The sequence below is a fragment of the Chlorocebus sabaeus genome, chromosome 4, assembly GCF_047675955.1.
Source record: "Chlorocebus sabaeus isolate Y175 chromosome 4, mChlSab1.0.hap1, whole genome shotgun sequence".
In the NCBI taxonomy this organism is placed as follows: domain Eukaryota; kingdom Metazoa; phylum Chordata; class Mammalia; order Primates; family Cercopithecidae; genus Chlorocebus; species Chlorocebus sabaeus.
The window spans coordinates 29,854,207-29,869,423 of record NC_132907.1 but is presented as its reverse complement, the minus strand read 5'-3'; the positions used below and the strand labels follow the sequence as shown (position 1 = coordinate 29,869,423).

At 33.8% G+C, this 15,217-nt stretch overlaps 1 protein-coding gene across 10 annotated transcripts in view; it reads right to left on the bottom strand.

The window, feature by feature from the left end:
• The window catches only part of ADAMTS6 (ADAM metallopeptidase with thrombospondin type 1 motif 6), a 333,405-nt gene that overhangs the window by 145,567 nt on the left and 172,621 nt on the right, over positions 1 to 15,217 (bottom strand). For all 10 annotated transcript variants that reach the window (XR_005234665.2, XM_037982239.2, XM_037982243.2 and 7 more), the window contains one exon: positions 1,693 to 1,839. Coding sequence is in view for 9 of the 10 variants with exons in the window: in XM_037982239.2 (XP_037838167.2) it covers positions 1,693 to 1,839 (147 nt within the window). In the remaining variant the exon portion in view is untranslated. The remainder of the gene's footprint in view (positions 1 to 1,692; positions 1,840 to 15,217) is intronic.

Below are 15,217 nucleotides of genomic sequence, written 5' to 3'. Positions count from 1 at the left end.
TACAAAAGCAATAACAGCAACAGCAACAACAACGAAAACAACAAGATAAGAGCAACCATCAGAAATGCACAGGAATCCTGAGCATGTTACACAGTTTGTCTTTCTGGTGATGGACATTAATACTCCATTATAAAAACATAAGCCAAGTCAAGGGAGAAATTCCAGATCTGACTTGATATTTAGGGAGAGCAGATCTTCAAAAATGTTTAAAATTTAGGTAAATGATCTCATTAAAAACATCTTAGAACGTGATATTGTTAGTGCTTTGTATTAAGAACAACCAAAAGATATCTTACAAATGCTCTGTGGTCTACCTTTATAGCACTTCAACCAGTTTTCACCGTAGGCAAGTATAATCTTATACTCTTCTGTTACTAAGATTAAAAGTTATTAGGTTATAATATGGTTATCAGAAGAACCACCTTCTCAAATAAATTTCAAATTCCTTCAACTTTATTATTACATTAATTTAAAAGAGCTCATTTTAAACATTTATCTTTTGATTTGTTTTTTAATAAAGCATTGTGCTAGGTAATTTAAAGTCTCTTGTTTGTGACCTTTTAAAAATATCTAATCATAGTTTTCAAAATATATGCTCTGGCTATTAGTAAATATGAAGGAAATTTTAATAAATAATGTTACCATATGTAACCTGTTTGAATTTTTAAAATTTTACAATATAATTGTTTTAATATAAACTTTGAACAGAGCCAATTTTTAAGAAGAATTTCCATTGCTGGTCTGTACTTTATGTATACCTTACTTTTTCACAGAGTATTTAATTTCTCTTCCCCAAGGGAAAAAAAAAATGGCACAAAACAGTAAAAATCATGGTAAAGCAATAAAGCACTGAAATCTTGATATTAATTAAAATAATATTTACCATTTAAAGAATGCCTGTTATGTATTTTATATACATTATAGCATGACACATAATTACATATATAACACCTGATGACATAAACAGTATGACTTAACTTCATTTAACAACTTAGGACACTGAAGATTAGAAAAGTTAAGGAACACGCACTTAGAAGTGAGACCCAAGTCTATCAGTTTCCAAAGTACAATCCTCAAGCCCCATGCAAGTGAGATGTAGAAGAACATCTGATTTCCTTAACATGCTTATACCTGAGCTAATTTGTATTCTTCACATTTAAATAACCAGACTTTTGGAATATACATTAAAGGACCAAAAAGTTCTCAAACTGCAGAAAAATGGATCGCTTAATACATTTTCAAAAACAAATATTTTTCTCAAAGTGTTCATTTCCTTGGTGTTTGGTTATTTTTTGTTGTTTGTTACTATTAGATACTTTGGCTCTCCTATAGAACTCAGTTTTTTCACCAACAAAATAAAATATGTAATCACTGAACATAAGTTTGGCCTATGTGCTATTAAATCATGCAAATCTGAATGCTTTCTGAAATTGTATCCCATTTATTAAACAATTGTAACACTCACACCATCAGTCCCACTTATATCCTTGCTCCACTTCCTCTATTCTATAAATTCTATATGAAGAAAAAAAATTGCCACAATGATATATTAAAGTATTTAAGAAACAGTTGAAACATCAGTAGGCCCTATAAAAGTTACTCATTATGCAAAGTTGAAAGCACTACATATTAGGCTTCTACCAGTGGCTTACTTCTGGAGCAATTTATCATCACTCTCCAGAGATTACTTACTCTAGAAAGCTGGTGATATAGTCTCGACTGCACGCAGACCAGGAAAAAGGATTGGTATTCGCAGTAATGTGAGCTGCCATAAGTTTTGCTGCTTCATGACCTTTCGTCCCACAAGAATTTCCAATTCCATCATGGTTCATACCAAAACTGTTTTAATGAGGAAGAAACATAGAAAAAATAAATTAAAAAAAAAACAAAACCAACACATCCCTTATTTCCTTGTTTGGCCATTTATTAGCCTTATCAACATATGCCTTCCATCAGAATAGGCCATATCCTCTAAAGAAATTTAGGATTAAAATTAAAGAGACTAAGGAATAAAGAATACTTCAGTGATACAACACATGTCTAAATCTCTTTAAATGTAATCACATACTCTCACCTGTTATCACACGTTTCAATTTCTCTTTGAGCCGAATATATTACATATCAATTCTTACTTTATAAATTATAAAACAGATTTAGCAAAGTTAAACAACCTGCTAAAGATCATAGTTTGTCAGTGTTGGAACTATTAGCAGAACCTACCTTTTAATATGTTAGTGTTCATCCTACCTCACTATGCTGAATCCAAAAGAGAATTATAAGAAGATAGCTATGATCAGTTGAGTTTTAGGTTATAGGCCAAATACAGAAGTCCTTTTTCTTATTAATATTAATAAAAGATAATTTAACACACATGTAATTTGTAGTCGTTTGTATGTGTGTTTCAAAACGCCTTTTTGAAAACCATAGATATATTTAAGGATTATGGTTTTTCTTTATTGTGGCCTCTTTCATTTTAAAAATATTTTCTTTGTCATTTTTTTCCTGTGTTATATAGCCACGCTTAGTGCTAACAATGTGATCTAAAAACACATTTTTACAATAAAAATGTTTTCCTGAAAAGGATATACCCACTACATACCCTATATGTGTGTGTGTTTATACAATGTATGTGTAATACAGATTACATATACGTTTTAACCTTTCTTCACAAGTAACCAGAAGTTTAGGTTGAATATTACTAAGAAAATAAATTTAGGTGTCTGTTATGACATATATTCTAGTAAGTGCACCATGATATGTGTCCAAGAAAATGTCACTAGAGTATAAAATAGATGAGGATAGTTGCTGGAGAAAAAATCTGGAAAGGTAGTTGGGAATAGTTAAGTACAAGATAATTAATAAAAGTAAATATTAATGTCAGTCCTCTTGGCAGCATAGAAACAGGGAAGATTTGTAAGTAAGAGCAACTGAAGATTTCTGAGTCAGGGAATATGGAATTGATCTGTCTATTAGACAAGTAATTATAGTAACTCCATGGTGGAGATACTGAAGTAGGAAGAGAATGGAGCCAGGGGAGTAGTCAGAAGATCATTACCAACTGAGAACTGATGTTGATCTGAACAAGGGTGCTGGATAAACAGGTAGAATTAGGTTTGAGACATGCTTAGGAAGCAGAATTAATTGACTTTCGTAAGTACAACATAAAAAGAGTTATAATAAAGACATATAATATGTCCGCATAGGCCAGGCCCAGTGGCTCACACCTGTAATCCCAGCACTTTGTGGGGCTGAGGCGGGAGGATCATCTGAGCTCAGGAGCTTGAGACCAGTCTAGCCAACATGGTGAAACCCTCTACTAAAGATACAGAAAAAATTAGCCAGCGGTGGTGGTGCACACCTGTAGTTCCAGCTACTCAGGAGGCTGAGACATGAGAATCACTTGAACCCAGAAGGCAGAGGTTGCAGTGAGCTGAGATCGTACCACTATACCATAGCCAGGGTGACAGAGCAAGGCTCTGTCTCAAAAAAATATATATATATATATATTTTTTTTTTCCTCCCAGCCCCATATATGTGCATACACACATATTAGGAAGAGCTAGTAATTCAGGTGGAGGAACAAAAATAAGCAAAGAAAGAGAAGTGTATGACAGTATCCAGAGCCCTAAATTAAAACATCAAATAACCTTCCAAGAACACCAATATTTAGTATTCTAGGCCGACCTCAACACAGTGGAGTAAGTCTCTGTGAATGGTCTTCAAGGAATATGAAGGTGAAGTTTCAAGTGTGTTGAATCAGACGTACATTCTGTCAAAATAATCAACTATGGATTTACATAAAGACCTCAGTAGTGTAAATGGGTAATATTCCTTATTTCTCTGAAACGTTGACGCTACTGTGTTAATAACACTATGATTCTTTTCAAGTAATGATAGCTTTAAAAATACTATTTCCTTTTAGCAGCAATTTTATACGTATCCCTGTTTCATGTTAACATAGGTATGTAGACAGGCTCAGATGGCTTTAAGAGCATCAATTTCGAGATTCTTGACCCTTATGCACTCTTTTCTAAAAACAAATCAAGCTCCTACTTTCAAAATTCTATCTTCTGTCTTACAAAGAAAGGCATATCTTTCACCTATCTATAATTTTATAATAGTGGAGCATAAAAACACGGTGCCAAGAAAAGAGGCAATTGAACATTTGTGTCAATGTTAAGAGAATAACTTTTGATGATTGATTTTAATTAAACCATATCAGGTAGTTTCCAATTCCTCACTTTTATCAGGTTTGCAGGAGCACATAATCAAATAACCAGCTGATCAATGGTTAAAACTATTCTTTGATGATAGATTCCCATGGTTATATTTTGACAAATAATTCAAAAGGAGTTCAAAGAGTTGAGTGATATTTCTATAATAAACTCCTTTTATCCCTGTCTACTTCTTATGTGGGCAAATTTTCTCAGCATTCACATCTATAGAAATTGAATTGATGTTGAAATCCTGCCTCGTTATAGCACTACATACATAAATGCAATAATTGAAAAAATACATCCAATTAACAACATCTTCTAATAAAAACTTTACTTATGTATTTAATTATTTATCAAAATTTGTAATATGTATATGTTCTTCCAAACAATCACTGAAACTAATAATTATTGTAATGTAATGAACATCAAATCTGGAAGAAAATTTTTATTTTCTTTCTGATCATAGAAACAAATTAATAAATGTTAATATACATGTTTTTGCTGTAGAGATATATAATACAGTGTATAATTTTAAAATACTCAAGCATAAAATATATTTTAAAATATATTAGGATATATTAAAATATACATTAAGATAAAGTTCTAAAGGGGAATGAGCACATTGAATTAAAAGAGGGGAAAATGATGTAAATTTTGACTATAGCACCTGTTGATGTATTTTTTAAATGCATAATGATAGTTACCTAATTGCTATGGCATTTAGATTAAACTGCATATATTTAAGAGAGGGATATATCAATTCTATTTTTAAATAACAATATTTGCAACACTGGAAATTCTATCCTTTGCAATTACTTAGACATAAAAGGAAAAATTTTAGATATCAACTGAAAAATACACAATAAGGTACATGATTTTAAAAAATCCTTTCAGATGTATGTAAGCCAACAGATTTTAAAACCAATGAACTCAAGTACTGAAGGAGAAAATCCTGAGTTTTATTTCTATTAATAATCTTTATAGTTTAGCTGTCAGCTGTGGATAGTTGTCTCAAGGATTTAGGTTTTAGTCATCTAAGAGAATATATACTTCTGTAACCTATATTTCAAACATAAGAAATCCCAGAAATGATCTGGCAATGTCAAATAGTTCACTTACAGTGACACAAAGTACAATGTAAGTTTACAACTGACATTCATGACATCAGCTTCAAAAGATCCCTTTAATAGGATGTTCAGGCTGTAGTATAAAATATATTTCTTTTTTGGCAGATGTATATTGTAGAATACTAAGCAGAAGTTAGAAGTAACAAACAAGATAGATGTCTACACATTAATATGAGTGGATCTTTTTTGGGGCAACGGGGCCAGGGTCTGGCTCTGTCACCTGGGCTGGAGTGCAGTGGCACAATCATGGCTCACTGCAGCCTCGACCTCCTGTGCTCAAGCAATCCTCCCACTTCATTCTCCCAAGTCGCTGGGACCACAGGTGTGCAACACCAAACCTGGCAAATTTTTAAATTTTTCATAAAAATGGGGTCTCACTATGTTACCAAGGCTGATCTCAAACTCTGGGCTCAAGTGATCATCCCATCTTGGCCTCCCAAAGTGCTGGAATTGTAGGCATGAGCCCCCACATCTGGCCTATATGAGTGGATCTTAAAACGAGTAAAAAATATATAGTTAAGAAAGGGAACAAGATCTGTAGCGCTACACCATATAAGTAAACAAAAGTTACATATACAATATTGAATAACAAAAAAGTCTGAAGAATTATTCCAGATTAAATACTCAAAAGATAACAAGTAAATGCAATGGAAACTGGATTAGGGAGAAAAAAAATGCTACAGAAAACAAACATTGCTGGTGACAATAAATGAAATTGGAGTATGAACTGTATACTAGATAATAGTAGTGTATCAATATCAAACTTTCTAATTTGACCATTGTATGACAGCTATATAGAGAATATCCTATGTTCTTAGGAAATACATGCTAAAATGTTTAGGAAAAAAGGATATAATGTCTACAGCTTACTCTCAAAGAGATCAGAAAAATATTTATGGACATATAAATAGAGAAAGATAAAACAAGTGTTATAAAATCTTTACTATTTTTGAATCTGGGTGACAAACACATGGTAAATCTTTCTACTATAGTAATATTTCTGTAAATATGAAATCATTTCAGACATAAAAAGTAAAAAGTAAACACACAACAAAACAATCTGCAATATTTTATGAGGATACATAGGGATTCAAATATACATATCAAATTTATCTGAGTAAATGTCTACGAGAGGGGATAAGTGGGACTATAGAAATATAAAAACTAATACAGGCATTAAACAAGAAGGGTCCCTGCTTGAACTGATACAGATAATGATGCTGTGCCTTGAACTAAGTATAGATAAATAATAGAGAGAAGAAAAACTAACTCAACTCTCTGCTGTTGAGTTTCAAAAATAATAATTTTAAAAAAGAAGAACAAAAACAAGAACAAAGGAGTGTTTGGCAAACCTCGGGCCCACCCCAATGGATGAATAGTGGTAACAAGGGAATATGTCCATTGCCAGTTTTATGTGTTTAGTAAACATTTCAGATTACATTGAGTTAATGATTCTCATTTGTGGAGGGTTTTAGGAACACACACATACAGATAGAGAAAAAGAGTCAGGGAGACATACACACACACGCACACATATGCACACACAGAGACAGATACATATTGGGAGAGACAGTCATCCTTGGGCCTTTTGTGATCCTCCACATCTTGCTGCATGTGACTGATCACTTGTTCTTTTACTCAGGCCATTTGTCAGGGTAATTTTGAGAGAGGAGGTAACATCTCTCCTCTTGGACAAAGAACAGGTTAACTTAATACTTGCTATAAAAGTGGTAGATCCCTTAATGTCCATGTTTCTCAGTTGCAATGCAAACTCACTGCATGTGCAGCATTTATATGGGCCATATGGTGTCACCCTTGTGGAATTTGGGGCCAAGGGGAACCAATGTAAATATGTTGATGCTTATGATGCTTGCTGTACTGTAATAACATCTTTTGCCTCTGACCCAGAAATATCATGTAGCCAGCATTCATGTAGCAGTAATGGGTAACACAGAATATTAAGAAGACATGAACTCAAGGATTGTGACTTAATAAAACTAATACTTTTGCTGCTTCATCAAGGACACTCTTAAGTGAAAATGGCGTGGGTTTTATTGTGAGTGCATAGGAGTTACAAACACACTGAATACTAGTATGGCTGTCTTGATTCATGCTAAGGTGTCAGCATTTATTCCCACAATTGCTTTTACACAATCAGTGCAAATATCAATATAGTTTTTGTTTTTTTTTTAAGGCAAATGAAGTCTTAATATTGTGAAACTAGTTTTGATCTGAAAATGCCTCAGAGATCCCAGGGATCACTGCTGTAATATAGATGTGCAAAATAAACTGTTGGGTCATAAATTGCACAAAATTTCAAATTTACTAGACAATGCCAAACAGCTTTTCAAAGTGATTGCACCAATTTATATTCTCACCTGTAGTGTGTAAGAATCCTAGTTGCACCGTATCTTCACCAATATTTAGTATTTTCAGATTTCTTAATTTGTGCCAAACATGGTAGGTATAATTTGCCTTTCTCTGAATATTAATTAGGTTGAACATCTTTTTATATGCTTATTGACTCTTTGGATGCCTTCTTTTGTAAAGTGTTCAAGTACTTTGCATATTTTCTATTGGGGTATTTGATTTTATTAATTTGTAGTTCTTTATATATTCTTGAAACTGGACTGTATCAGTTAAATGTGTTTAACTGTAACACAGTAGCAAACACCTTTTCCTCCACTGTACTGTTTGTTTTATGGTATCTTTTGATTAAACTCTTAATTTTAATGTGGTTGAACTGGTTAATCACACGTTTCATGTTCTTAAATCTTGTTTTAAAAAATCCTTCTTTACCCTAAGGTCACAGGGATTTACTTCCATATTATCTTCTGAAATCTTTAATGGTTTGATTTCCACATTTAAGTATTTCTGGATCCTATGTTAAAAGTATGCTTAGTTTTGTAAGAAACTGCCAAAGTGTCTTCCAAAGTGGCTGTTAATAATAAATTTTTAAGCCTATGTGTATAGCTTGACACTGAATTCCATTTTTACTAGTTATCCCACCGAGCAAAAAGTATGGTTTATATTTCATTTTATTCACTGTACCTAGCATATAAACAGTCTAACAATTGGTGATGAAGGCTTAGAGGTTTAGTGAAGTGAACTGAATCTCAGTGGAGGTCGATATTTCATTTGGATAAACTGAGAAGACTCATGAGGTTAAAATGCAGACCTAATAAACAGTCTCTTGTAAAACGTGGGATCCAGAGGATCTGCCATGAGTTCCATTTTCACTATGATGAACTTTGCCCTTTTTTCTGCCCGTTTGTTCCTGCAATTACCACACTGGAGTTATACAATTCACATATACAGCAAGGCTCTACTCTGCTCATGGGATCAGGGACCAATTGCATTCATTGTTAGAGAGAATTTAAAGAGATGGAGGCCATTAGCTTTGTAGAGCAGCATTAAAATATGGCATATTGTTGGTCCAGTTCTATTCTAGTTTTTCAGTGAATTCTAGTAGTTAGGCTCTGGTCCTGTTTCTTGTGAACAAGACACTATTTTATACCCCAGTCTGAGAAACTAAATCACTTGTCTAGTTCCCCTGCTCCTGAGACTCTGAGATCCTGGCCAGTACTTCATTTCTCTTTAAGCAAGGATCCCATCTGGCTTTGGGGTATTAAAGTCACAGTCTCCCTTGTTCTCCAACCTCTGGGACATACACTTACAGCAATCCACAGGACTTCCATGATGTTGACAATTTCCTGACTGAATCTGTATCTAAGCTCTGATGCCAGACTAAACTAGTAAAGTTCTCATAATGTGAATTGGATATAATGTGCTTAATTCATTAGTTAACATAATTTGCTTTAACTAGACCCATGTTGGTTATACAGCAGGGGGTATTGGGAACTAGACCAACTTCGAAGAAAAAAAATAAAAAGCCTGTGTCTGTAGCATAGGAACACATGGTTGCTTTAGTCTAGGTACTTCATTGGAGTGTTATTTAGTTATGTGTGCTTCTATTAAGAACTGCTGGTGCCTATGCAATGTGCTCCATGTAAAAACGCCAGGTCAAGGCGAAAGGAATAGAGAAGACAGTGTTAGTGGAGCGTGGCTTAAAAGGAAAAACTGATGCAATTATATGTGTTTTGTTAGGTTTGATCGAAGCCTTTGTTTAATTTCTGCAGGAAAACTAACTATAAAATTGTGAACTGGAAACTCTGGGTGGTAATCAATTTTTTTCATATGCAAGTAATACTTTTAAACATAATTTTAAATAACATAGGATCTTAAGAATTGCAGTTATTGCACTATAGGGGAAAAAAAGACATTCTATTCATTAGGCCTTATCTCATCACCTGTCCTATCCAAAGGTTTCTCTCTTCTCTGGAGCATAACTCTCCCTGGATGGCCCTACCTAGGTTCTTACATTACCTCACATAAGAACGGGTCTTCATTCAGTGCATGAGAAAACACTTAGGAATCATGTAAATTTCCTGCAAACCCATCATCAAGGCTGAATGAATAAGCAGCTTAACTAAAATTCTATTAGTTTTTAAAATAGAAACTGACACTAAGTTTCCAAAATTAATATAGGAAAGTAAAGAGTCAGAAAAGGCCAAACTAATTTTGAAGAAGGAGGGGAGAGCTTCAATACCTATTATAAAACTATGGTAATTAAAGCAATATGATATTGGCAACCTTTTAAAGGAACAGCAATAAAAGCCCTAAAACGGCAATGAGACAATATTAATATTTGTTAAATGTGAATGGTGGATACATGAATGTGTGATAAAACAGTTGTCCCCATCCTATTTGGCACCAGGGATCAGTTTCATGGGAAGACAACTTTTCCACAGACCAGGGAGGGGTTGGGGGTGGTGGTGGTGGTGGTTTCAGGGTGATTCAAGCACATTGCATTTATTGGGCACTTTATTTCTATTGTTATTACGTTGTAATATATAACGAAATAATTACACAACTCACCACAATGCAGAATCAGTAGGAGCTCTGAGCTTGTCTTCCTGCATTTAGACAGTCCCATCTGGGGGTGATGGGAGACAGTGACAGATCATCAGGCATTAGATTCTCCAAAAGAGCGGGCAATCAAGAACCCTCACATAAGAAGTTCACAAAAGGGTTCTCACTCCTGTAAGAATGTAATCCTTGTTGATCTGACAGGAAGTGGAGCTCAGGCAGTAATGTGGGCAATGTGGGGTGGTGGGGGGGGGCGGGGGGCGGCTGTAAATGAATACAAATGAAGCTTCCTTTGCTTACCCACAGCTGACTTCCTGCTGTGTGGCCCAGTTCCTAACAGGCCACAGTTGGGGACCCCTGTTATAATACACATACACACACACACACACAGAATATTTTAAAATAAAGTTTCTATATAGTTAAATATACATACCTGAATATACACAGAATACTTTGTTCTACAATTGGCAATTGATTTCTCCTCTCAGATTAACTACACAAGACAGCAGACTCGGCTTTGTAAATTGATTTCGTTCTCAAGTTTTGAAGCTCATTCTTGGAACCCTGAAAAAATTTACTCTAAATATAATGGTATAGCTGGGCGCTGTGACTCATGCCTGTAATCCCAGCACTCTGGGAGGCTGAGTGAGAGGATCACTTGAGCCCAGGAATTCCAGACCAGCCTGGGCAACTGATATGGTTTGGATCTGTGTCCCTGCCCAGATTTCATATCAAATTGTAATCCCCAGTGTTGGAGGTGGGACCTGGTGGGAGGTGATTGGATCCTGGAGATGGTTTGGCACCAACCCCCTTGGTACTGTCTTTAAAACAGTGAGTGAATTCTTGTGAGGTCTGGTCTTTTAAAAGTGTGTGGCACCTCCTCCCTCTCTCTCTTGCTCCTGCTCCGCCATGTGAGATACCTCACTTCCCCTTTGCCTTCCTCCATGATTGTAAGTTCCTGGAGGCAGATGCCAGCATCATGCTTTCTGCACAGCCTGAAGAACCGTGAGCCAATTAAGTTTCTTTCATTTAGAAATTACCCAGTCTTAAGTATTTCTTTAGAACAATGCAAGAGTGGATGAACACAGCAACAAAGTGAGACCCTGTCTCTACAAAAAATAAAAAAGTTAGCCAGGTGTGGTAGCACATGCCTATGGTCCCACCTACATGGGAGGTTGAGGCAGAAGGATCATCTGAGCCCAGGAGGTTGAGGCTGCAGTGAGCTGGGTTCATGCCACTGCACTCTAGCCTGAGTGATAGAATGAATCCTGTCTCAAAAAAAATTAAATTAAACTGAATTAAAATAATGGTATAAATTGTTATTATATGTCTGAGAATGGCTCAAATAAGCCTATTTAACATATTTTGCAGACTAAATCAGTGTCTGTGAAATGAGGAATAGTGTATTACAATACTGTTGGCATTAGCAATTTAGCAGAATGAAATATATTTTAAAGTTTTCTATAGAACTAGTGGTATTTAAAGAAAAGCAGATTTAACAAGGAAAAGGTACATGAAAATAACTGAAGAAGTTCTAAAGGGGACTTTTAAGTATTCCAAAAAGTTCTACAGGTAAATGACTCTGATTCTATTTTAGGTTCAAATTTAAAATTGTGTATTGTTATTTTTCTTCATAACACTACACATCCCTAGCCTAGTAATTTTACGTTTTGGCTCATGAATGCAAGTGGGTTAGAGGAAGATGCTCTCGAAGTAACTTATCAAGAGTTGGAGAAAGAAAAAGAGAAAAGTGAAAAAAAAAGATATCCTTCCAGGATAAGACTTTTGTTTTCATCATCACTATATCCACAATGCACAGTATCCATTGTAACCATTTCATTAAATCTCTGGAATTAGGTGCTCAGTAAATCTCTAAATCCAAATAAATTGTGCATCGATTAGAGACTATCTGCTGACTAACTGTAAACCATGAGAGGCAGAATTTTGGAAGCATCATATGTGTACATACCTCCCTTAATGGTGGATAATGTAATAAATATATAATACTATATAATAAGTAATAAAAGGGTAAAAGGGGTGAGTTTTTGGTCAAAACAAGTGGCATCTCAGTCAGAGACAAAGTGGTTACTATACAGAGACTGACAGAAATTGTGCCATAAAGGTTATTCATTAAATTAAGCTTCTGTAACTCAGCATCTATCAGTCTTTTGACATACATGCTTTTCTGAAATATTTTAAATATTAAAGCAGATCATTTTCCATGCAAATGATATTTTTCTTTGAAATGTCATTTAACAAAACAAAATTTCCTTATACAGGGTAAAAGCATACTATTATAAACGACAGAATTTATCATGTCTTTTCATTTTTTAAGATATATGAGGCAGCCCATTTGTGATTATATTTTGTGTCATTTCCTCCTACATTATATGACCTCCCCTTAACAGTGTGAAAATAATATAATGCATTTTGTACCACAAAAATAATAGCTTACTCTTGATTTAGGTACATAATTCTTATTGGTTCTGTTGGGAGATTTGTAAGAATGGAAAGAGCAAACATAGCGTACTGAGTATAAATTTAATTTGCATTTAGTCTGGAGATTCTTTTAAAAATCATAACAGATGTTTTCAAACCAAACAGAAGATCTATATAGCGAAGGAAAATCTTAAAATGCCTCGTTAAATTTTTCTATCTAAGCAATCTTAATTTTTAAACTGAAGATAATCATGTTGCTAATATATCAACATCATTGTTTTTGTTAGATAATCATGGTACTTTAAACTCTGTCAAGCATTTTGTTAAACAATCACTAGTATATAGAACATGTACTTCTAAAGTCTGCCTCCAAAGGAAAAAATAAATAGATGATCAGTCAGTTCTTCAAAGAGATAACACACATAAGATTACCAGATTAAAGAACAGTTTCCTAATGCTTTTTAACATGATTGATTTTTTCTTTAAGAAGCAACTTTTTTAAATGATGAGATAATGATAGTCTAAATTGTGCCAACTGTAAAAATCTCAAAGTTAAGCTTTCCCATTGCAGAAAAAAAAAAAAAAGAGAATAAAATGACATTCTAAATTTAGAATGATTTTCCATTAGAGAACTGTTCTAATACATAACTGAGCTTGGCTACGAATCACTTGTTACAGTAAAGAAAAGACAGAATTTAAGTGATGTACTCAGTCAGCACCTTCTATACCCACATCTGGCAAACATTTTTAGATTTAGTATTTACCCAATAGGATAATTATTACAATTTGCTCATGTGTTTTCTAAAACAGAGCTTGAACGTTAATTCTACTTTTGAACTTTATATACAATCTACTTTAAAAAGTGAATTGAAGATACTGAACTTAGGTAAGAAAATATTTAATAAGGGTGGTGCCTAGCAGAATCCAGGACCTAGACTGTCCCCACATCATACATAATAATGATCACATTTGGTATAAGCATTTCTGAGTTGAAGGTTAAGTTTCCAACAGTCAAAGAAAGTATCATAACATATTTATATATTTTCTACTACTACTTGACACATTTTTCTTTTCACGTCACTGTAAAGATGCCAGTTACCAGAGGAAGCTAGCTATTAGAGCTAAACTAACATGTTGGGGTATATGTATGTGTATGTGTGGGTATATAATAGTCATTGCAAAGATAGGGAAGGTAGCTGGAACAAGGAAACTTTGGCCATTGTAGTCTTCCTTAGTACTATGAGAAAAATGTTGCTGAATTAGTTAATGATAGCTAAAATTCTTACCAGTCAATTTGGACAAGGGTGTCTGCCTACAAATTAACTTTATTTTTCCAGTAAAATGAAGAAAATCTCCCATCAAAGTTCCAAAATTTGATAGTGACAAAATCTATTTCAGTAGTTTTATTATTTTTGCAGCATACACACACACACACACACACACACACACACACACACAGAGTTTATTCTGAAATTCCAGATACTTAATGCAGTAATCAGCAGACTGACTTACCTATTTTTTGGCATTAGTCCACACTATGGTAAAAGCCTAATTATTGAAATAATTTAATTGTTAGACTTTATTTTAATAACTTTTCTAAAGAACGTCTTTACATTATTGTTTTAGCTACTACGTGAATATGTCTACATATGTGAGTGTCTACAGATGAAAGTTTATATATATAGTATATATAATATATATGTGTGTATATGTATGTGCATTTATTTATGTGTGTGGATACATAGATAGCATAATTTTGGCATCTTACTGGTCCTGACCAAAATTTAATATTTACTAAAAGACAATATGGAGTACTACTTTAATAATAATAGCAGTATATTCTAACTTGAAAAATATAAAAATTTTATAGTGATTAAAACTTATAATGTAAATGCAGAGACATAAGAAAATAATATTATTAAGCATGATTTTACAAGTTTGGATAAAAAAACGATGACACTATATAGCTTTGAAACTTAATCAACTGACAGAGTAAAATGCTTCAGTCATGCTCCATTAACTGAAAATGTTTCCATACCAGAAAAAACTGAGTCCATTTCGTTCTTCCAAAGAGTATAAAGACTTAAAGGAGCCAGAAGTTTCATTTTAGAGTTACACTTTACAATGCAAACATGCATCATTCATTAGCAATTATTGACAGAATACCTACTACTACACATTAATAGACTGTTTACCTCAGTTCCCATTACCCAATACATCATGTCTGGCTTTCAGTAAAAAATATATATAAGACATACTGAAACATGGGCAAAGAAGATAAATCAACCATCAGAACTAGATTAAATATGACACAGATTTTGGAATAAACAGAGAATTTAAAATAACTATAATTAATATGTTAACAGCTTTAAAGGAAAAAGTAGACAACATGCAAGAAAAGATAGATAATTAATGTATGCAGAGTGATGAAAACTCTAAGAAAAAATCTTTTTAATGCTAGATATCTGAAATGAAGAATGTCTGAACATGCTAAGGATTGAACTT